Source organism: Nymphaea colorata, chromosome 4 (genome assembly GCF_008831285.2).
Source record: "Nymphaea colorata isolate Beijing-Zhang1983 chromosome 4, ASM883128v2, whole genome shotgun sequence".
NCBI lineage: Eukaryota > Viridiplantae > Streptophyta > Magnoliopsida > Nymphaeales > Nymphaeaceae > Nymphaea > Nymphaea colorata.
The window spans coordinates 16,130,144-16,147,475 of NC_045141.1; the positions used below are offsets into that span (position 1 = coordinate 16,130,144).

A 17,332-nucleotide genomic window follows, 5' to 3' on the forward strand; every position below is an offset into this window, starting at 1 on the left:
TTTTCATCAAATCATTCATTATATCTATAAGGTTATATATATATATATATATATATATATATATATATATATATATATAAAGCTACATATTATGTTACAATTTAAAACAGAAAACATAAATTCTAGTCAACCAAGTTTGATGTAAGCTATAACGTTTAGCCATAAACTCTGAACACATACAAAAGGCTAAATTTAAACATCAAAATGTGTTTCATTTGATCTTTGTGATGTTTGGTAGACAGAATGCCGATAAACATCTTTATCAGTGCAGTCGGAAAATTGGCAGATACGAAGAGACATCGTAAAATAGGTTTACCATTCGTATGACCAGATGATCCATACTACTCGCTCTCCGGCGAACAAGACCAAAACCATTTGGTGTTTAGTTTCCTTCAAGTGAATAAGGAGAAATCCAATAGAAAGAATTTATGCTTGTGTTTCTCCATTCTTTCTTTGCCATTTTTACCTTGAACTCTCTCCCTCGGGCATAGTAACCATAATACATTTCTTAAACAATTTTGACATCTCAATTTCTTTCACATTTCGAACCTGTATGTTCATTTCTATCACCACTACCATCAGTCTAGACTCGGTCATCATCTTAGAAGAGAGACATATCAGGAGGTGGCCCGTAAAATGTCTTCCACGACAAAGGAATGATCCATCCGCCGGTACCTTCCTTGCCTGACAATAGAAAACAAACACAATGATCAATGGCCAATTTCTATTTTCCACTCGAGAGAAAAAAATATGAAAAAAAAACACACTAAGTGAGAGATTGGTCGTTACTGCTCAAGTTTGGCCAAACTGAGCTGAAGGCTGTGAATGTTCCAACTAGGTACTTCCCTATGTAGGAACAGAACCAGACACTTTTTTTTTTTTTTGTTTCTCAGAAATATGCAAATGAAAAGGGTTAGGCCAAAACATATGACCACCACCACTACCACGAAAGTATTTTGTGATCATAAAATGTAAACAGTGCATCATGCCCATACTTACTAGCTTTCACTTTCACTTTCAGCTTCAGATTTTGTTTCCGGGTGAGTGAGAGGATTACGACTCATCGCCCCGAAATGAGCCCGAAGGTCCCCCACTCCCCCTTTTCAATGGTCCTGGTGCACCAATCAACTTAGGTATCGTGTCTCACCACTTTAGACACAAAGGTATAGCGCCCACAGGAATTGAACCAGAGACATGCGCTTTCATACACCCCCAGCCCAACCAGCTATTTTATGCCTCATGAGGCTTGGGTTTTTGTTTAATTGAGCGTGTATTCAAGCACAAGCTTGGCTTCCTTTGCATAAAAATGAGGTGCAGCTCTAAGTTACACAAGCTTGGGCAACTCAGCTACTTGTGCAATCCTAGTAATACCCTGGTATCTTGCCTCACTTATCTTCGTCCAACTCAAATGGTCATAGTGAATTTCACTCAATGACACAGTTTGAGTTGAACCAGAAGATCCTAAGACAGCTCATTCCAGCAAAACATATGCTTACCATTAGAGATGTCCTTGTCAAGTCCTAGGAGATTCAAAGCCGCCTCAGCCAAGATGAAAGAATCAGGTGTATTGTCCCCTTCAGCACAGTAGCATAATACACATGTCACGTTCAAGCCTTTTGCCTGCAGCAGATGCCTAGCACAGGTAGTAAAAGCTAGTATTTGGGCCAAGTGACCAAATTCTTTTAAGAAAACAAGCCAACTGTCAGAACTCTGATAAAGTCTGCCAACATAGTCCAATTAAAATTTGGGCCTACAAAATATTTGCAGTGTGTCTCTTCATAGCCATAGTAAGTCATCATAGTTTATTACCTTGCAACATGAGAATAGTGCAGCAAAAGGAAGACTTGGGTAGTAATCATCAACCACTAGCTCATCATCAAAAGATAGAGACTCCTCTTCCAGCACAGGATTGCCATCAGCAAGAGAACTAAGATACTGCCATCGCTTATGATCTGGGATGTATTCCTGAAGCCTCTTCCACCCAAGTTTTTCGCAGACATCATCACTGCCATCCTGTCTGGTGCTAGATATATAATAAATGTGTGACCTAAACATAAAGGAAACATCAGGAAACAACTAACAGAGACAAAATACAATAGCACAAAGCACACAACTTAGGTACCCTGAATCATCACATTTTTGCTTCTTCCCAGAGTCTAAGCTCGAGAGAACAACAACATGCTGCTTTCCTGTCGTGGCTGCATAGGAAGCCAAGTTCCTTGCAAATTCTACCATCATTCCCTGGAAAATCAACATCCATCAAGATTATTTACAGGAAAAGACTGGTCTTGCTGGATATGAAGACTAATTAAAACTTACGTCGCCATAAGTTGACCTTCAGTGATGGCATAGACAATTAAGATAATTGTTAACTTTGAAACTAAACATGTACAGCAAGGAAATAGTTCTTACTACTGAACATGTACAGAAAAATAAGCTTTCTGGTTCCATAACAGAAACTGATGAAAGTAGTCACACCAATGCTTCACAAATCACCATATGTAATTAGTAGGCATCTGAGTAGTGCATATGGCTGGGAAATGCAATGTAGACTGTTTTATATTCTTCATGTGTCTGTGAATTGGAATTCTAAGTTTACTTGCCAACTTTCAATTGCTCATGTATGGTTCTTGGAATCTTGATTGTATCATGTAATTGTACCATGCACTATACTCAAAAGTCAAAATTGAATCAGCTTTTAGAGTGTACCACTTGCTGTATGTTGCAAATCATGCGTTCAGTTTTCTTACTCTAAGATTATTTTACCAATTTCTGGCCTAATATTGCAGCACAGATATCCAATTTCAGCATATGCTTTCTTATAACAGAAAAAGCGACCAGTTCTGAGATGCACAGATTTAACTTTAACTTGGAGAGTAGCACAGAGAAAAATCACTTCCTTGCCATGTAGTCAGTTCTTCTCAGGAGATGCTACCTTTACTGGCATAATTACAGTCTTCAGCTAGGGATTCAGCTCTAATGCTGTATGTTCTGGATTGCATCAGTGTCAGTTGTTGTGGCTTTTCTCAGTATTTACTTTTTCCAATTTAACTTCTTCTTTTTCCTCTTGAATTGACATTACTATTTGTCATACTCTGTGTTTATAACTTACCAGCTAAATTACCAACTTGGACAGACAAGTCCTGACTGGTCTCTCCACAGTCTTGAACGACCTGTATCCAACTTCCAATATTGAAAATTTAGGGTGAGCCACAACTGCTAAAGAGGTGATCAATCATTTGAACCCCATAGCTGCCCACCTCCTCCATAAGTCAAAGCACGTTCTTACCTTGGGGTGGGGCAAACAGCTACATGATTCTACACAAATGTGCAAGCAATGATGTCTCTCACCCCAAGTTTGTACAGTTTCCGCATGTAAAATTGGAAAAAAATACATATGTGACTATAAAACGTTCAGAAACTAATAAAGGATTGGTTAGTAATTTTGAAGTTCTTTTATCACAACCACCTCAGCAAGTTCATTTTAAGGAGAGAAATAACTTGCTAATACATTATTTGCATGTAAAGGAATAGGAATGCCATTGGTTTGCACATGCTCATGCCAGTCCTAAAAATGCCTTTTACGTGCATACCAACATTTGTGCATACTGCATACGCACATGCATCCAGGCATATGAATGTGCATACTCATGCATGTGAGTGAGAAAGAGTCTGTGCTATACATACACACACACACACAAGAGAGAGAGAGACTCAATTTATGTCCTAAACACATAAAAGTTTCATACTAGTACATGAAGGACTATTGGTGGTGACACTGGCAGTAGTAGTACTATTGTTAATAGAGTAGCAGCAAATTCTTATGCCTCACAAGGCTATGGTTGACGCCTTTGGCATCTTAAGTAGTCTATCAGTAGTGCGAAGCGGCTCTTCAATTTGCGAAATCAATGTCATAAGCATTGAAAAGCGAGTGCTTTGGAACAACATCTAATACGTTAAAATGGCAGTGCCTTTTCCTTGCATATGTGTGTTAATAGTGCAAACTACAGACATGGTTAAATCATATGAAGTCATACAAGTTTCATGTTAATTTCTCTTTAAGCATGATATCATCATAACAAAGTACTTGCCGATAATAATTCAACACTAGTTGTACAAAGCTAAGAATAATATAATGACAATGACGACAGCATTGCATCTCCTTCATCCTACCATCAAGATTAGGAGGATAGTATCTCTTACAATAAATATCAGAACGTCAACAATATGCTATAGGATGCTAAAAGATGCTTTAGATCCTTATTCGAAAAGGATGGGGTTTCCTCCTTTCTTATCCTTAACTGGAAACAATAGCACCTCCACCATAAATATGAGATTGTTGCCCAGTGAATTGTTTACAAGATTGAAAGGGACAAGCACCATTTGGGATCAAACTAAGATTCTAAAATTAACACCATCACTGCCTTGGCGCTGTAGACACACCTTTCATCTTTTTTTCCCCACATTTATTTCCCTCTTTCTTGACCATATTTTGTCATATCAGCTATGTAAAGAAGGCAATATGAAAATAGAATCATACCAATATCATGATTTCTTTAGAACATTTTAAACAAGCATAAAGCACACAAAAACAGAAAAAAAAACAAGACAAGGTATTTGAAGATAACCTTTATAACGGGAGATCTTTGTTGGATGATACTTAAGTCACTAGGTGATACTTCATATACTGCCATTGACACCATGAGAAAAAAAATGATAATTATGTCCGGCAAAAAAGTTAAAGATACATTTCAGCAATACACAGTTTGAAATCTTTTCTGTGCACTACCTTTATACAACTTATTGCTTTTAGTACAACAAATAAAAAAAAACAAACCCAGTATTTCCTGGTTAAACCTTAAAGGCAGGAAACAAGATTATACTGTTTTCCTGCTTTCCATTTCCTTTCTTCTTAGCCAGTAAAAGGAAAGAGTAAAGACCTGAGCAAGTGGGAATAGATCAAGATAGATTTTAGCTTTCAATCAAGGAAAAAGCACAAAGAGGACACAATAACACAAATATTTATGCTTCCCTTTGATAACTGACATTAGCCTGTCCCTTATGCTTAGTCGTCAAGGCGCCTAGGCACCCGTCCAAAAGTTGTTGCAATTTTGCTTAGTTATTTTTAATTCTAAAATGTTAGCTTTATGTTTTATGTGTTAAGTTAGCATGTTAGCAACTTCAGATTAGTCAAAATCAACTTATAAAACAGCAAAACAAAATGTTTAATACATTGAATTTAAACCAGATGATAGACTTCTCATTGTACAACTGAAACTGACCTCTAAACAATATACATGAAGTGATGAAACAGAAAATAACCAAAATAATACCTACTTTGAAATTTGTGCTCCCTAAATTGGACGTATGGTAGATGGCAACTAAATATGAACAAATTTGAAAGACTGTAAAAGACGCCTACACGACTCTGACTTAAGCTGTCTAATGCATTCATTAGCAGAACTCAAATCACACCTTACAATCCTAACTCAATCAATTCAGGTAAAAGACAGACCTTGCAAGCAATCTAATTTATGCACAAATTGTAATTTGCTAAGATACTTATAGCAAAAATTCTCTGTTTTCAAGTTTCAACATAAATTTTGCAACCGCTGGGTCAAATCAGACTCCCTGCAATAAAATTAAACTATAACTCAAGGGATAACAGGTCTTTGGAAGCAAAACAAATCAAGTATCAGAGGCTAAAGTCACCCAAACTTCCAAATGGACTAGGCGTGTTGACGCCTAGTCCAGCCTAGGCGCCAAACCCACACCCCACGCCTAAGTGATGGACTTAGGCATGGGATGTGGACTGATGACTAGTCCATGCCTAGGCGACGCCTTAACAACTAAGTCCCTATGTAGCAAGAACTTTCTATTACAATGGCCCTTAGCCAACTGAACATGGGAAAGAAATTAATGATCCAAAAGATTGTTTTCTAAGATGTTGTGTTCCTACAAAAAGTCAGCATCGCATCAGCTTACACCCATTCACCAACATCAATTGCTGCGCAGCTCCAGTGCAGCAACCAACAGTTTGCTTTTTTTCTCATTGAATCATGGATAGAATAATTACCTATTAATTGTTAATTTTGTTGTTTGCCGACAAGTTTTCTCACCACACATACCCATGCTTTTTTGAAAATTACAGCACCAGCACCTGCACCCACACTTGAATGGAATAATTATCATACTTAAGGCTGCTTTAGTTGTTAATTTAATTTTGGAAAAAAAGAAGGAGCTTAATTTCATTTTGGAAAAAAAGGAGGAGCCTCCGCCTGTTTAGGACCCTAGAATGGAGGATGGCGTCGCACCTGACTGGAAATTTATTTTCCTTCACTATAATCTTATACAGACTTCACCAAAACCCATCTTTACATACAGCTGGATAGAAGTTTGTATGAATCAAACATCATCCACTTCCTATTCTTCTTCAGAAAAGCACCCTCAACTCAAAGCCATCTTACACGTTGACTTGACTTATGTACCTTTATATATATGTATGCACATAGTCTTACAAGGCAATCCTTTGCAACATGAAGTCTAAGTTTTGCCATAACATTCTAGTTTCCACTACTGCAATTTTAAAAGTGCACCCAGGTGCTGGACAGTAGAGATGCGATGATGAGGCACCTTAAGATATTAATTATTTGTCTGTTCTATCCTCTAATAAATCGATTGAGGGATAAGTTTTTCCCAAACCCCCATATTGTCCCTTTTTCCTCTTCTTCGTTTCCCCCTTTTTACTTTTTCCCTCGTTTTCCTTTGGAATATAACCACCCTAACGTTGCCTAGGCCCGACCTAAGCCTTCTTACGGGATCTGCAGCCTAGGCTCATCAAGCGCATTTAACTACATAGACTGTAATATTAACTTCAGATGTAATTCCTTTATGGGCGCATTTGGTTCTGATCTGAAGTACCTGGGGAAGAACGCCATGATATGAATCACTAGAAAACAGATTTAAGCACAGCTCCTTTGCCTTCTTCAAGTTCGAAGGAAGAAGCATAAGCCTCTTATTCAAATATCCTGGACACCATCAACCATGAGTTATACAGTGGAAAGAATGTGCAAAGGAGACTATGCAGGACCCCCATTACCAATGTGTCACACTGTTTAGTTTTGGATGGGCATCGGAAAGTGTCCGGCTACCAAATGTTCAGGGTTCAGGTTGAATATCTCAAAGTAAACAAGCCCGAAACCTACTGACAAGGCACAAAATTCATTTTTCGCATACAAAATATAAAGTTCTCCACCACGCAACTTCACAAAATTTCCTCCATACTACCAGAAATCATATCGAACTCTGAACCGGTGATGTAAACAAGCATTACATCTTGAGTACGAGTAAAAGAGAAGAGGCCAATGTGACATCAAATTTAAACCTAAGTTTCGTCAAACATGGTTCGGGGCTGAGATACAACAAATCCCATACTTAAAACAAAAGGAGGGGGAAGAGAAAGCACAAAAAACAGACAGAGATTATCGGAAATGCAGGAATAAAGGAAGCCTATCACCTTCGAGCGGCAAGGCAAGGACTCCTTCTGGAACCGGACCATAGGCGTCATTGCCGACGCATGGAAGAACGGAAGGATCATCCAAGTAACCAACCCTCTCCGCCCTCAGCGAAGAGATCAAGAGGTCAACCGCCAACTGCCCTACGTTTCCTATGGACAGGGCCGGCTGATTCAATTCCAATAGGAAAGAAAGGATCAGAAACCCGAGATAGGCAAAGAAGTAGGAACTTGGAACACCCAACAAATGCAGAGCATGTAGAAACTTGCAGCAAAAGACTGAAGAAGAAGAAGAAGAAGAAGAAGAAGAAGCACATGAATTACGCACCACAACGAGAGTGGAGCAATTGCTGCGAAGATCATCACCATGTTGAGGGGCGAATGCCATCGTGGGAATCGAGTGGGAGGGTAGACCGTAGACGGCCAGACGGGTGGTGGGAACTCCTCCCGTGCTTCGTTTAGCCCCCTTTGTAGCGCCAAAACTTTTGGGCGGGGTTGAAGTCTGAATCGGGTTTTTAATCAAATCGGTGTCAATCAGACAATCGAAAACCAGATTTGAATGGTTTTTCCATTGTCAAAACTAGAATTTCTTCCATTTTAACGCTTTCTCTAAAAATGAAGTTTCCATTAAAATTGTGAAACTGATGTAAAGCATAGGTTTTACATTAGTATAGTTGGTCCAGTGAGTGACATTGATAAAGTGAGTTGTTAGTTTCATTGTTGTGGTTGCTACTCTTTTTAAACTACAATTGTGATGGCACAAGACCCGTCGATTGATGCTTTTACTTTAGGCAGATTCCGCCCTCCCAAGTAAGCATTGCTTTTTAAGTTCAGCTAATTAAAACAACTAAACTAATAATAAGTAAAAACAAAGTGTGTGATCATTTCAAATAATTAAACGATAGCAAATTGGTGTTCAACTCTAGGAAAGAAAGGGCTATGTGGGTAGATTAATGCAATCACCTACTTCTAAATGAAAAATTAGTAGTGATTGGATTCATAAAGTAGCTTATATGCGGACTGGCCACCGGCTCGCCGTTGACAGCTTATAATGCATCTCAATTTAATGGGTTAAGAAATTTTTTTATTTCTAAACACATAATCCAGTGGCTAATTTATAAAAAAGAAAAAAGCCTATGCTAAATCTATTATATGACTAAATTAAGTAAAGTCATTATCATTATTTAGCTTAGAGTATGTGAAGGCAGATCAGAACCTTTATATATATATATATTATTTGAATGTACCTTAATGCACTTAAATGTACACGGTGTTGGAAAATAAATCGCAAAAGCATGTGTATAAAGCAGATTTTGTAAAATGAGTTTATTTAATAGTTTACGTTTGTCTGTCAGTTCATACATTATCATAAATCAGATCTTCATTATTATTTTTTAATTATTAATTTAGACAATATTATAGGCACATTTATACAATTAGATTTACTGAAAATAATTTTATGTGTTGCAATGCTGAATGGTCCCTTTGGTCGGCATATTTTTGGAAGGTTTAATTAAATTAAATTCTTCTCTCTCTCTCTCTCTCTCTCCCTCTATATATATAAATATATATATATATTGAAAGGTTTCTTTTGAAGGTGGATAGATTTTTTGTGGTTAAAAGCCGTTGTAAAATACGCATGGACGATGACAATTGTTCAGTCATAAGTTTTTAGTGGTGAAATATACACTATATATATATTAGAAGGTAAGGTCGGGAAGCCAACACATATGGCACCCAGCATCCATTGATTAAGACAAGAGAGCACGCAGAAATATATATGCATATATCTTGAGAGAGAGAGGGAGAGAGAAACGATGGGATTTACAATAGAGAGTGTATAGATAATTATATATACAGATGAATAGAAAAAGAGAGAGAGAGAGAGAGAGAACAGCTGGGATTTACAATAGAGGGAGAGAGAGCGTAGAGATAGTTATAAACAAACTGATGAATAGAGAGAGAGAGAGAGAGAGAGAGAGAGAGAGAGAGAGGGAGCAGCTGGGATTTGCAGTATGTGAACAAAAGGATACATTAACAGTGACGTATTCTATGAAGGCATATTTGACAGACCTCTTCAGAGTTGCGAACTACGATCTAACGTCCAAAAAGTCCAAAACAGAAAGAAAAAGCAGAAGCAACGGCGGAGAAAGAAAAAGCCATAGACATAAAATTCTGCCGAAGAATTGTCCCTCTATATACAGACACGAAAACTCTACTGGCCTCAGGCCCTCACTGTGCAACCGGCGGAGACAGCCCGACCGTCACGCACGTGCACCATCAAGCTTCCCACCAAACTGGATCGCCGGATCGGCGGCCTGCATGGCCGCCGGCAAACCACACGTGAAAACCAGCGACCCTTCAGGGAGAGAAAGGCTCATCCATCCAGTATGCCGCATGAGCGGCAGTCCTCCCCTCCACATCCCCAGAGAACAAGGCAGAAGGCTGAGGAAAGAAGGCGGTGAGCGCAGTCTGAACCTTATTGACTAGCTTCTGCTGCCGGATACGTCTCAGCACCATCTCCTTATCAAGAGGTTGGCTCCTCTCAGCAGCAGCAGAGGAAGAAGATCTCAGATAGACGCAGCTTGTGACTGTTCTACCGATCGGCTGATTATGGTCATCATCTCTGTAATTGGTGAACGAAGAAGCCATCGAGATTCAGTAAGAAGGGTTATATGAAATGGAAGTGCTCCGCCGAGGGCCAGAATTTATAACGAGAAGGGAATCGCCGCCGCCCTTGGTTTTGGGGAATCCTTGGTTGTCTGAAGCCAAAACCATTTGCTGCATTTGATGTCCATTTTTGGTGGTTATGGAGTTCCAACTAAAACCGCCTTTTTAGGTGGTTTCTGCTGATGGTTTTACGGTTCTTGTGGTCATTCTATTGGAGTTGTACACTTGGAATGGTACTGCGAGTTGGTTTGATTGCGGGGATGAAAGGCCTAGAAGTGGTGGTGCCCATGGTTTTGTCTCCAATGGCGGAAAAGAGAAACAAAGGAAGAAGGAAAGGGACTTTCTGATAATTCCATGGTGACCTTCAGTTTAACTAATCGCGCTTTTAGCCATTACTGTAAGTTTCTGATCTGCTCTCGGATAAAAAAACGTCAAAATTGATTGGTATTGCGCATCTAGGATCAGAAAGCATAAAAATCAATTTGCATGGCCCGATCATATTAAACTTTACTTATAAAGATGTCGATAGATCGGATTTCAATCAGATAGTCAATTAAACTACTGCAAAGTGCGACATAAAAAAAGATTGAATACTCATTTAAGAAATCAGCGTGGCTTTTGATTTAAAAAACACCACCTTATTAGATTTGTACTCATATCATGTTTTAAATAATTATCTGATCGAATTCGAATATTCGGTTTTAAATAAACACGCTACATCAAATATAAATACATTTTGGAAGTTGGTTCTTGATTGTGGATTTAAAAGTCACATTTGTATTCAGATGTAAATTTAAAGGTTGGATTCAGATTAGATCCTATTGTAAACATAAAAATCAGATAAATAGGGTATCGATTCTTGTTTGTTGGTATTTTTATACTTGAATCTGAATATATAAACATTCAGTGAATTTGACATTATAAACAATACATCCAATTTATATCTAATTCATTGACATCCCTATCTACCTGCCACAATAACATAAGCAAACAATAGAAAAATGATGTGTCATGTACACGGCAACATGAATGTACAAGACGATATCCTGTCTTCTATCGGCTTAAATTATATTCAAATGACCATTTTGAGCACCTTATCTTTCCGGTTTCTTGGTGATCCAATGGGCATTGGCTGCCCGTAGTACTTCTTTTAGCTAAGCAGTTGCCTTTGCGATGCCTTCTGCCTTCTACAACAGTTTAGGACTTCGCGTTTAGTTTTTTTAATTTATTGTTTGCTTTAAGGTTGGTCCATGCACGCAACCCGTGCGCTTTAATTTAAAAAGTGAAGTGCCAAGCCTTTTTAACTATTCCTTTATTTTTTCTCTCTCTTCTCTTTAGCAGTTTTTCTTTTTATCATTATAAATGAGGGGGGAATTCGTTGAATAGAAAAGGAAAATTTTGAGATCTATAAATGCTTGATCAGCGTTTTCCGATTCAGCTGTCCCTTCCCAAACACGTTAGTAGTGAAAACCAAGGGCAGTGCCGGTGATTCGATTCCGGGAAGAGTGAAATATGCCAATTTGTTAATTATTCACCGATATTTTAAAAGTTTTAGTCCTAAATATTCAATATATCATTTATTTTGTTTTTAAAAATCAAGTGCTTGACACTTTTGCTGATGTACATCCGATTTAACAGCTTAACAGGTTTGATTCTCAAACTGACATCTACAACTGTTAATCCTCCTCCCAGATCTACTAAGAGAAGTCAACAACTCTTTAGTAAAACAAAGTAGATATTTAAGTGCTCAACCACATCTAGTATAAGCTGTTGGAGGCGGGTTGGGATCTATTGAATTCAGAACTCGAACACGGTATGAAAATGGGTCGAGATTGAGTAGGGATGGTACAAGTACAAATTGTATCCGTTCTTTACCACAATGAGGCTGCTGGCTGATATAAACCTCACTATTTTTTCTGTAAACTATAATGCAAAGCAAAGACTGTCAAGATACGTAAAAGATCATTAGAAGGCAATGCACAAAACACAACCTACGGGGAAGAGGAGACCATCTGATAATGGATATATCAACACCAGGATCCAAATGTCTCGTTTAAGCGGGCACAGTGGATAACTTATTCATCCCACATTCCAAGTACATGACGTTATGTGTGGCGGTGTGGGTGTGTGGGGTGGTCATTGGTGTGTGGTCATAAAGCAGCAAGCACAATAAAAGCAAAACCATCATATCTCCACCACCAATTTTTTTTTATTGTTCTCATAGATTGCAATAAATCGTTTTGCCCGTTGATCCAAGCCACATTTACTTGCTTGAGCTTCTCCAGTTGTTGACCTTATCATCGACGGCTAACTCATGTTCTGCCCACTCGAGAAACTCGTCGCATTTTGTGTCTATGTGCGTGTGTGTGTGTGTGTGTGTGTGTGAGAGAGAGAGAGAGAGAGAGAGAGAGAAGCATCTTGCCTATGTATATCCATCACGATTCATACTGTTTCTCCCAGCCACCCACCTGAAATTAAGTTAAGATAGGAAAGCTGGTAACTACATACTAGGCAACAAAGGACAAGCATGAAGCATCTTCAACAATCTTAGCATAAATCAACGAGCTACAAACAGCTGAGCATGCGTTATGTTTCAAGAGGAACATTAAAAGATAAACAAGCATCAAGAATGTATATATTTTTTAAAATGAATACCAACAACAACTTTGTAATGTGTGGACAGCCACAAACATGACAAAGGTGTGTCACATGGGTGAGTTGAAGATGCAGAGAGAGGACCACTTTATGGGATTGAACTGCATTCTAATCATGACCAGAAGATGAAACTCCATGAGCATAGGCCAGCTATAATGTAAGGATCATTTCCCCGACAAGAAAATGGGAAGGGAAAAAGAAAGTGCAGGCATAACCCAGCAATGATATAAGGATCACCGACACATCCATGCATCTCAAGGTGATGATTTCCCTTACGCTACAGTTCCAGCCCGTGAGCTTCTCAGCACGATCATCCCGGAAGGCAAAAGGTAAAACACTTGAGGCGATTACGTACGGAAACATAAACGCTCTGCAAGAAACCAACAACACACAACCGTCTTAAAATATGTCAAATTCAATGAAAAAGAATGAGACAATGAAAAAAGAAAATGATTGGCAGCGGTTTTCCTATAAGGTTCCAACAAAAGATACCTACAATTTTGAATCGGCATGACCATATTGCGACCCCTCAGAGTGAGTCTCTTTAAAAGCCTTTATCCCTGGTAAGAACGTCAAAAGAAAATGAGCAAGGCAACCAAGTCGGGGGATGAAAAAGCTTTGAAAAGCACATCACCGTTCTCGTATTTATGGTTATCTGCATAAACGCATACACTTGCAGAGGAACAGGCTAGCTATCTAATGCATACCTTTTTCTTCATCGCATTAATTAATGACACTTCACGATAGGAAGGGTGTGCATTGGAAAGACTATTCAGGTCTTCGCAGAATGCAGTTTCTTAGGGGTCACCAATAATCTCCACAGGAACAGATTCCTTGCCTAAAATGGTGGAAGCGACTGCGATCCCTAATAATTAGGTCTCTTTCAAAAATTTTTGAGATGAGCTTTGTTGCAGCGTGACAATCATCACAAACTCTAAGGTTTTTCACAATTCGAAGCATAACACCTTTCTTCGTACTGATGAGACCAAAAGCAATGGCCAATTTTTCACTGTGAAAACATAAAGCATGCTCCTTTTCTTCTTCCTCTACATCAAAGAATACCTCAGATGTACGAGCTACATAACCGTGCATCGTTAACCTCCTAGATATTTCTTTTAGCATGGTATAGATTTCTTCGCTTCGAGGGTGTGTTTTGTCTCCCACACCAAACTCATGTACCTTACCATCAACTTCAATGGAACTACATCCAGGCTTTTTCTCAATTCCTCTCTCCTTCATCAAGGCCCTTACTTTTGCAACATCATCCCACCTGCCTGCTTTAGCATATATGTTTGACAGAATTGCACAATATCCACCATCTTCCTTGTCCAATTCAATCAAATGTTTGATAGCACATTCTGCTAGCTCAATATTACCATGAATCTTACAAGCACCCAGCAAGGCTCCCCAAACACCAGTATGAGGAGCGAGCGGCATACCTTTTATAAAATCATAGGCCTCCTCCAATAGTCCAGCTCGGCCAAGAAGATCAACCATACACCCGTAGTGTTCCAACTGGGGAGTGAGACCAAATTCACTGACCATAGAGTGGAAATATTGTTTTCCTTCATCCACCAAACCCCCATGAGTGCATGCACATAGAACTCCAACGAATGTAACTTCATTTGGTTGAATGCGTTCATGCTGCATCTGACGAAATAACTCCAACGCTTTGACACTTTTCCCATGCATGGCAAAACCTGTAATCATGGCATTCCAGGCTGTCACATCCTTATCATGCAGCTGATCAAATATTTGCTCTGCACACTCCAGAACACCACACTTGCAATACATATCAACTAAAGAGGTTCCAACCACAACATTTACGAGATATCTGTTTCTATCAACATAGGCATGGAGCCACTTCCCCATATCCAATGCCCCTACTTGGGAGCAAGCCCTAAGCATTCCCACGATAGTTACATCATTAGGTCTTAAGTTTTCAGTCTGCATTCTGTGGAACAGCTCAGTTGCTTCCTTGAAGCGACCAGTTTGAATAAATCCACCAATCATAGTATTCCAAGAAACCATATCTCTCTCAGTCATCTCCACAAACAGCCTATACGCCGCTCCTACATCCCAATTTTTTACGTATCCTCCCATCATGGTATTGCACATCAATAAATCTTTAGTGGCTACTTTACTAAACATCTCATTAGCTGCATCCACATCCCCAAGCTTAACATAGCCCCCAATCATGACATTCATTACAACGATATCCTTCTCAGGCATCTGGTCAAATAACCGGCGTGCAGCATTCATATCGCAGCATCTATTCACGTATCCCCCTATCAAAATGGTCCAGGCAACTGAATCGCGCTCAGGCATTTCGTTGAACACTTGGCGGGCCATGCCGATATCTCCAAACTCAACATACATCTCCACCAAACTCGACTGAACAAACACATCAAACTCCAGCCCAAACTTGAAAACACACCCATGGAACCCCTTTCCACACCAAGATTCCAAGAGACCCCCTGAAGACCGAACCACGAAAGGGAGAGTAAACCTGTCGGGCTGCAGTCCTACATAACGCATCCGGCGGAAGAAAACCAGAGCATCCAGAGGCCTGCCGTTCCGCTGGAAACCCCTTATCATGGTGTTCCACACAAACCCATTTGGTTCAGGCATTTCCTCGAACACCTCTTGGGCGTAGTCCATGAGGCCCAGGACCCCACAGCTCGCGACGAAATTGCCCACGACGAAGTCATCACATCGGCTTCCGCTCTTGATTATCAAAGCGTGGCCCTTTTTCAGATCGTGGGGAGACTTACTACTAGATTTCAATGTTGCAACCACACTGGTTCGAGTTGCTTCCGTGCTCGAAAATTTCCTTCCGAGTCTTAGAAGGCAGAGAGGAGCACACGCCATTCCCAGCTGGTGCCATTCCGGCATTCCCCTTCAGCGTTGCTTTGGCGCTTCACGTCCACAGAACTGGTTGCGTTCTCCCAGATCGATCGTCCGATTCGTCATGGCCTCGACCAGTCCATGGCTGCCGAAAAGAGTGGACTGCGGATCAGCCTCGAAAAGGAAGTGTACTCCAGTCTCCGGACCAGGGTCTATGAACCTATGTGCCGAAACGATAGCTATCGGGCGGGCATTTGAGTAGAATCCGTACCAATGGTTATAAATCTCGGTTTTCACCGCGTATGAGAAACTTTGAAACTCACGTCGATTCGAAAAGTCACCTGGGAATCTTGGATTAATTTTTTAGTGGGTTTTTTTGCAGATATACTGATTATGGAGGTTCGGAACGTTTGAACAGGGTCTCAGCACTTTTTGTCTCACCTCTAGAACTGAAAAATACACATTAAGAATTAAACAAAAATATGAGTTACGTGATTGTTTTTTCAGAACGTGTTTAAAATTCGAATAATAAATACATTTTAGACACTGTCGAAGTCAATCCAACATTGAATGCCCCAAAGGTGTATGAAGCAAAGAAATTAATGGCTATCCATTTTTTGACGTGACATAGGAGTCGACAAGTGAATGAATATGATTATAGATCAAGCCAGTTTTAAAAAGTTGGTGGCATGAGCACCATAAAGAAGTTGAGAGGTATGAATTCCTCCTTACAAGCTTCGACAGCTTCCAATTAAACATGAATAATGGATTAAAAAGCACTACAAAAGTGTGTTCCATCTTGCATATTGCAACCTCATTTGCACAGTCTAGGCTAAGATCAGACCGATATCTCATTCGCTCAAACCATCTAAATATCTAACCGTCCAGCCATCAGTACTATAGCCGATATCATAACTAACATCTAACACTAGCCACCTGTACCATCCATTCACACCTCTATGATAATTGATTAGACCCACATTCAATCGGACCAATTCTTTCTGAAAAATAACAATAATGAAACGTTCATTCACGTGCCAGTTATTTCCAAGAAAAAAACCAAAATGGGACTACAATTTTAATAGAATTTATGAAAAATTGTTCCGCAAAAAGAAGAGTAGAGTGTCAAGCATTCTAGTTCCTGTTTGCAAATATCAGAAACGAAGAGATACGCAATAAGGGAAAACCAACAATAGAAGAAGACCCCAGAAACCTGTTTGATGAACCATGAAGTTTTCATTGCATGTTTATCATAATGTTTTTGCCAGACACAAATTTCTTTTCCGAAAACCCTTGTTTTTATTTAAAACTAAAAGGAGTTTAATGACACATTTCGGGAGATAATTTCCTATTTGAGTTTAAAATTTTCCCGTGGATCCTTTTCAAAATGCTTTTTCATGCAAAACTTCCAACATGTTCAATTATATGACCTAAAAATGTATGGCATCAATGTTTTTCTTTTTCTTTTTCTTTTTTGGCAACAGGTACAATTTGCAGAACTTTGGACTATAAACAGATCGTCCTTCAAAACAGATGAACAATCAGATAGTAAACAAAATCTCGATTACCATAAACAGCACTCAGTTAAAGTAAAAAAATACCATTCTTAACATGACTGCACAGTGGAGCTAAACTTGGGGCAAAAAA

The 17,332-nt window shown here is 39.3% G+C and overlaps 2 protein-coding genes across 3 annotated transcripts; both read right to left on the reverse strand.

Annotated features, from left to right (window-relative positions):
- Positions 1-295: 295 nt before the first annotated feature.
- LOC116253740 (uncharacterized) lies at positions 296-8,002 on the reverse strand. Its single transcript, XM_031628718.2, has 7 exons — positions 7,842-8,002; positions 7,517-7,682; positions 4,629-4,687; positions 2,123-2,241; positions 1,810-2,047; positions 1,497-1,620; positions 296-684 (listed from the first exon to the last, which is right to left on the reverse strand). The coding sequence occupies exons 1-7, from the start codon at positions 7,899-7,901 to the stop codon at positions 602-604; spliced, it is 849 nt and encodes a 282-aa protein (XP_031484578.1). The 5' UTR covers positions 7,902-8,002; the 3' UTR covers positions 296-601.
- A 4,194-nt stretch (positions 8,003-12,196) lies between these two features.
- LOC116253616 (pentatricopeptide repeat-containing protein At1g08070, chloroplastic-like) lies at positions 12,197-15,923 on the reverse strand. Of its 2 annotated transcripts, XM_031628538.2 has the most exons (4): positions 13,546-15,923; positions 13,335-13,398; positions 13,115-13,208; positions 12,197-12,651 (listed from the first exon to the last, which is right to left on the reverse strand). In XM_031628538.2, the coding sequence occupies exon 1, from the start codon at positions 15,731-15,733 to the stop codon at positions 13,643-13,645; it is 2,091 nt and encodes a 696-aa protein (XP_031484398.1). In that variant the 5' UTR covers positions 15,734-15,923; the 3' UTR covers positions 12,197-12,651; positions 13,115-13,208; positions 13,335-13,398; positions 13,546-13,642. The 2 variants fall into 2 exon arrangements, with proteins under 2 accessions (XP_031484398.1, XP_031484397.1); XM_031628537.2 differs by lacking the exon at positions 12,197-12,651 and having other exon boundaries at positions 12,707-13,208.
- Positions 15,924-17,332: the final 1,409 nt, after the last annotated feature.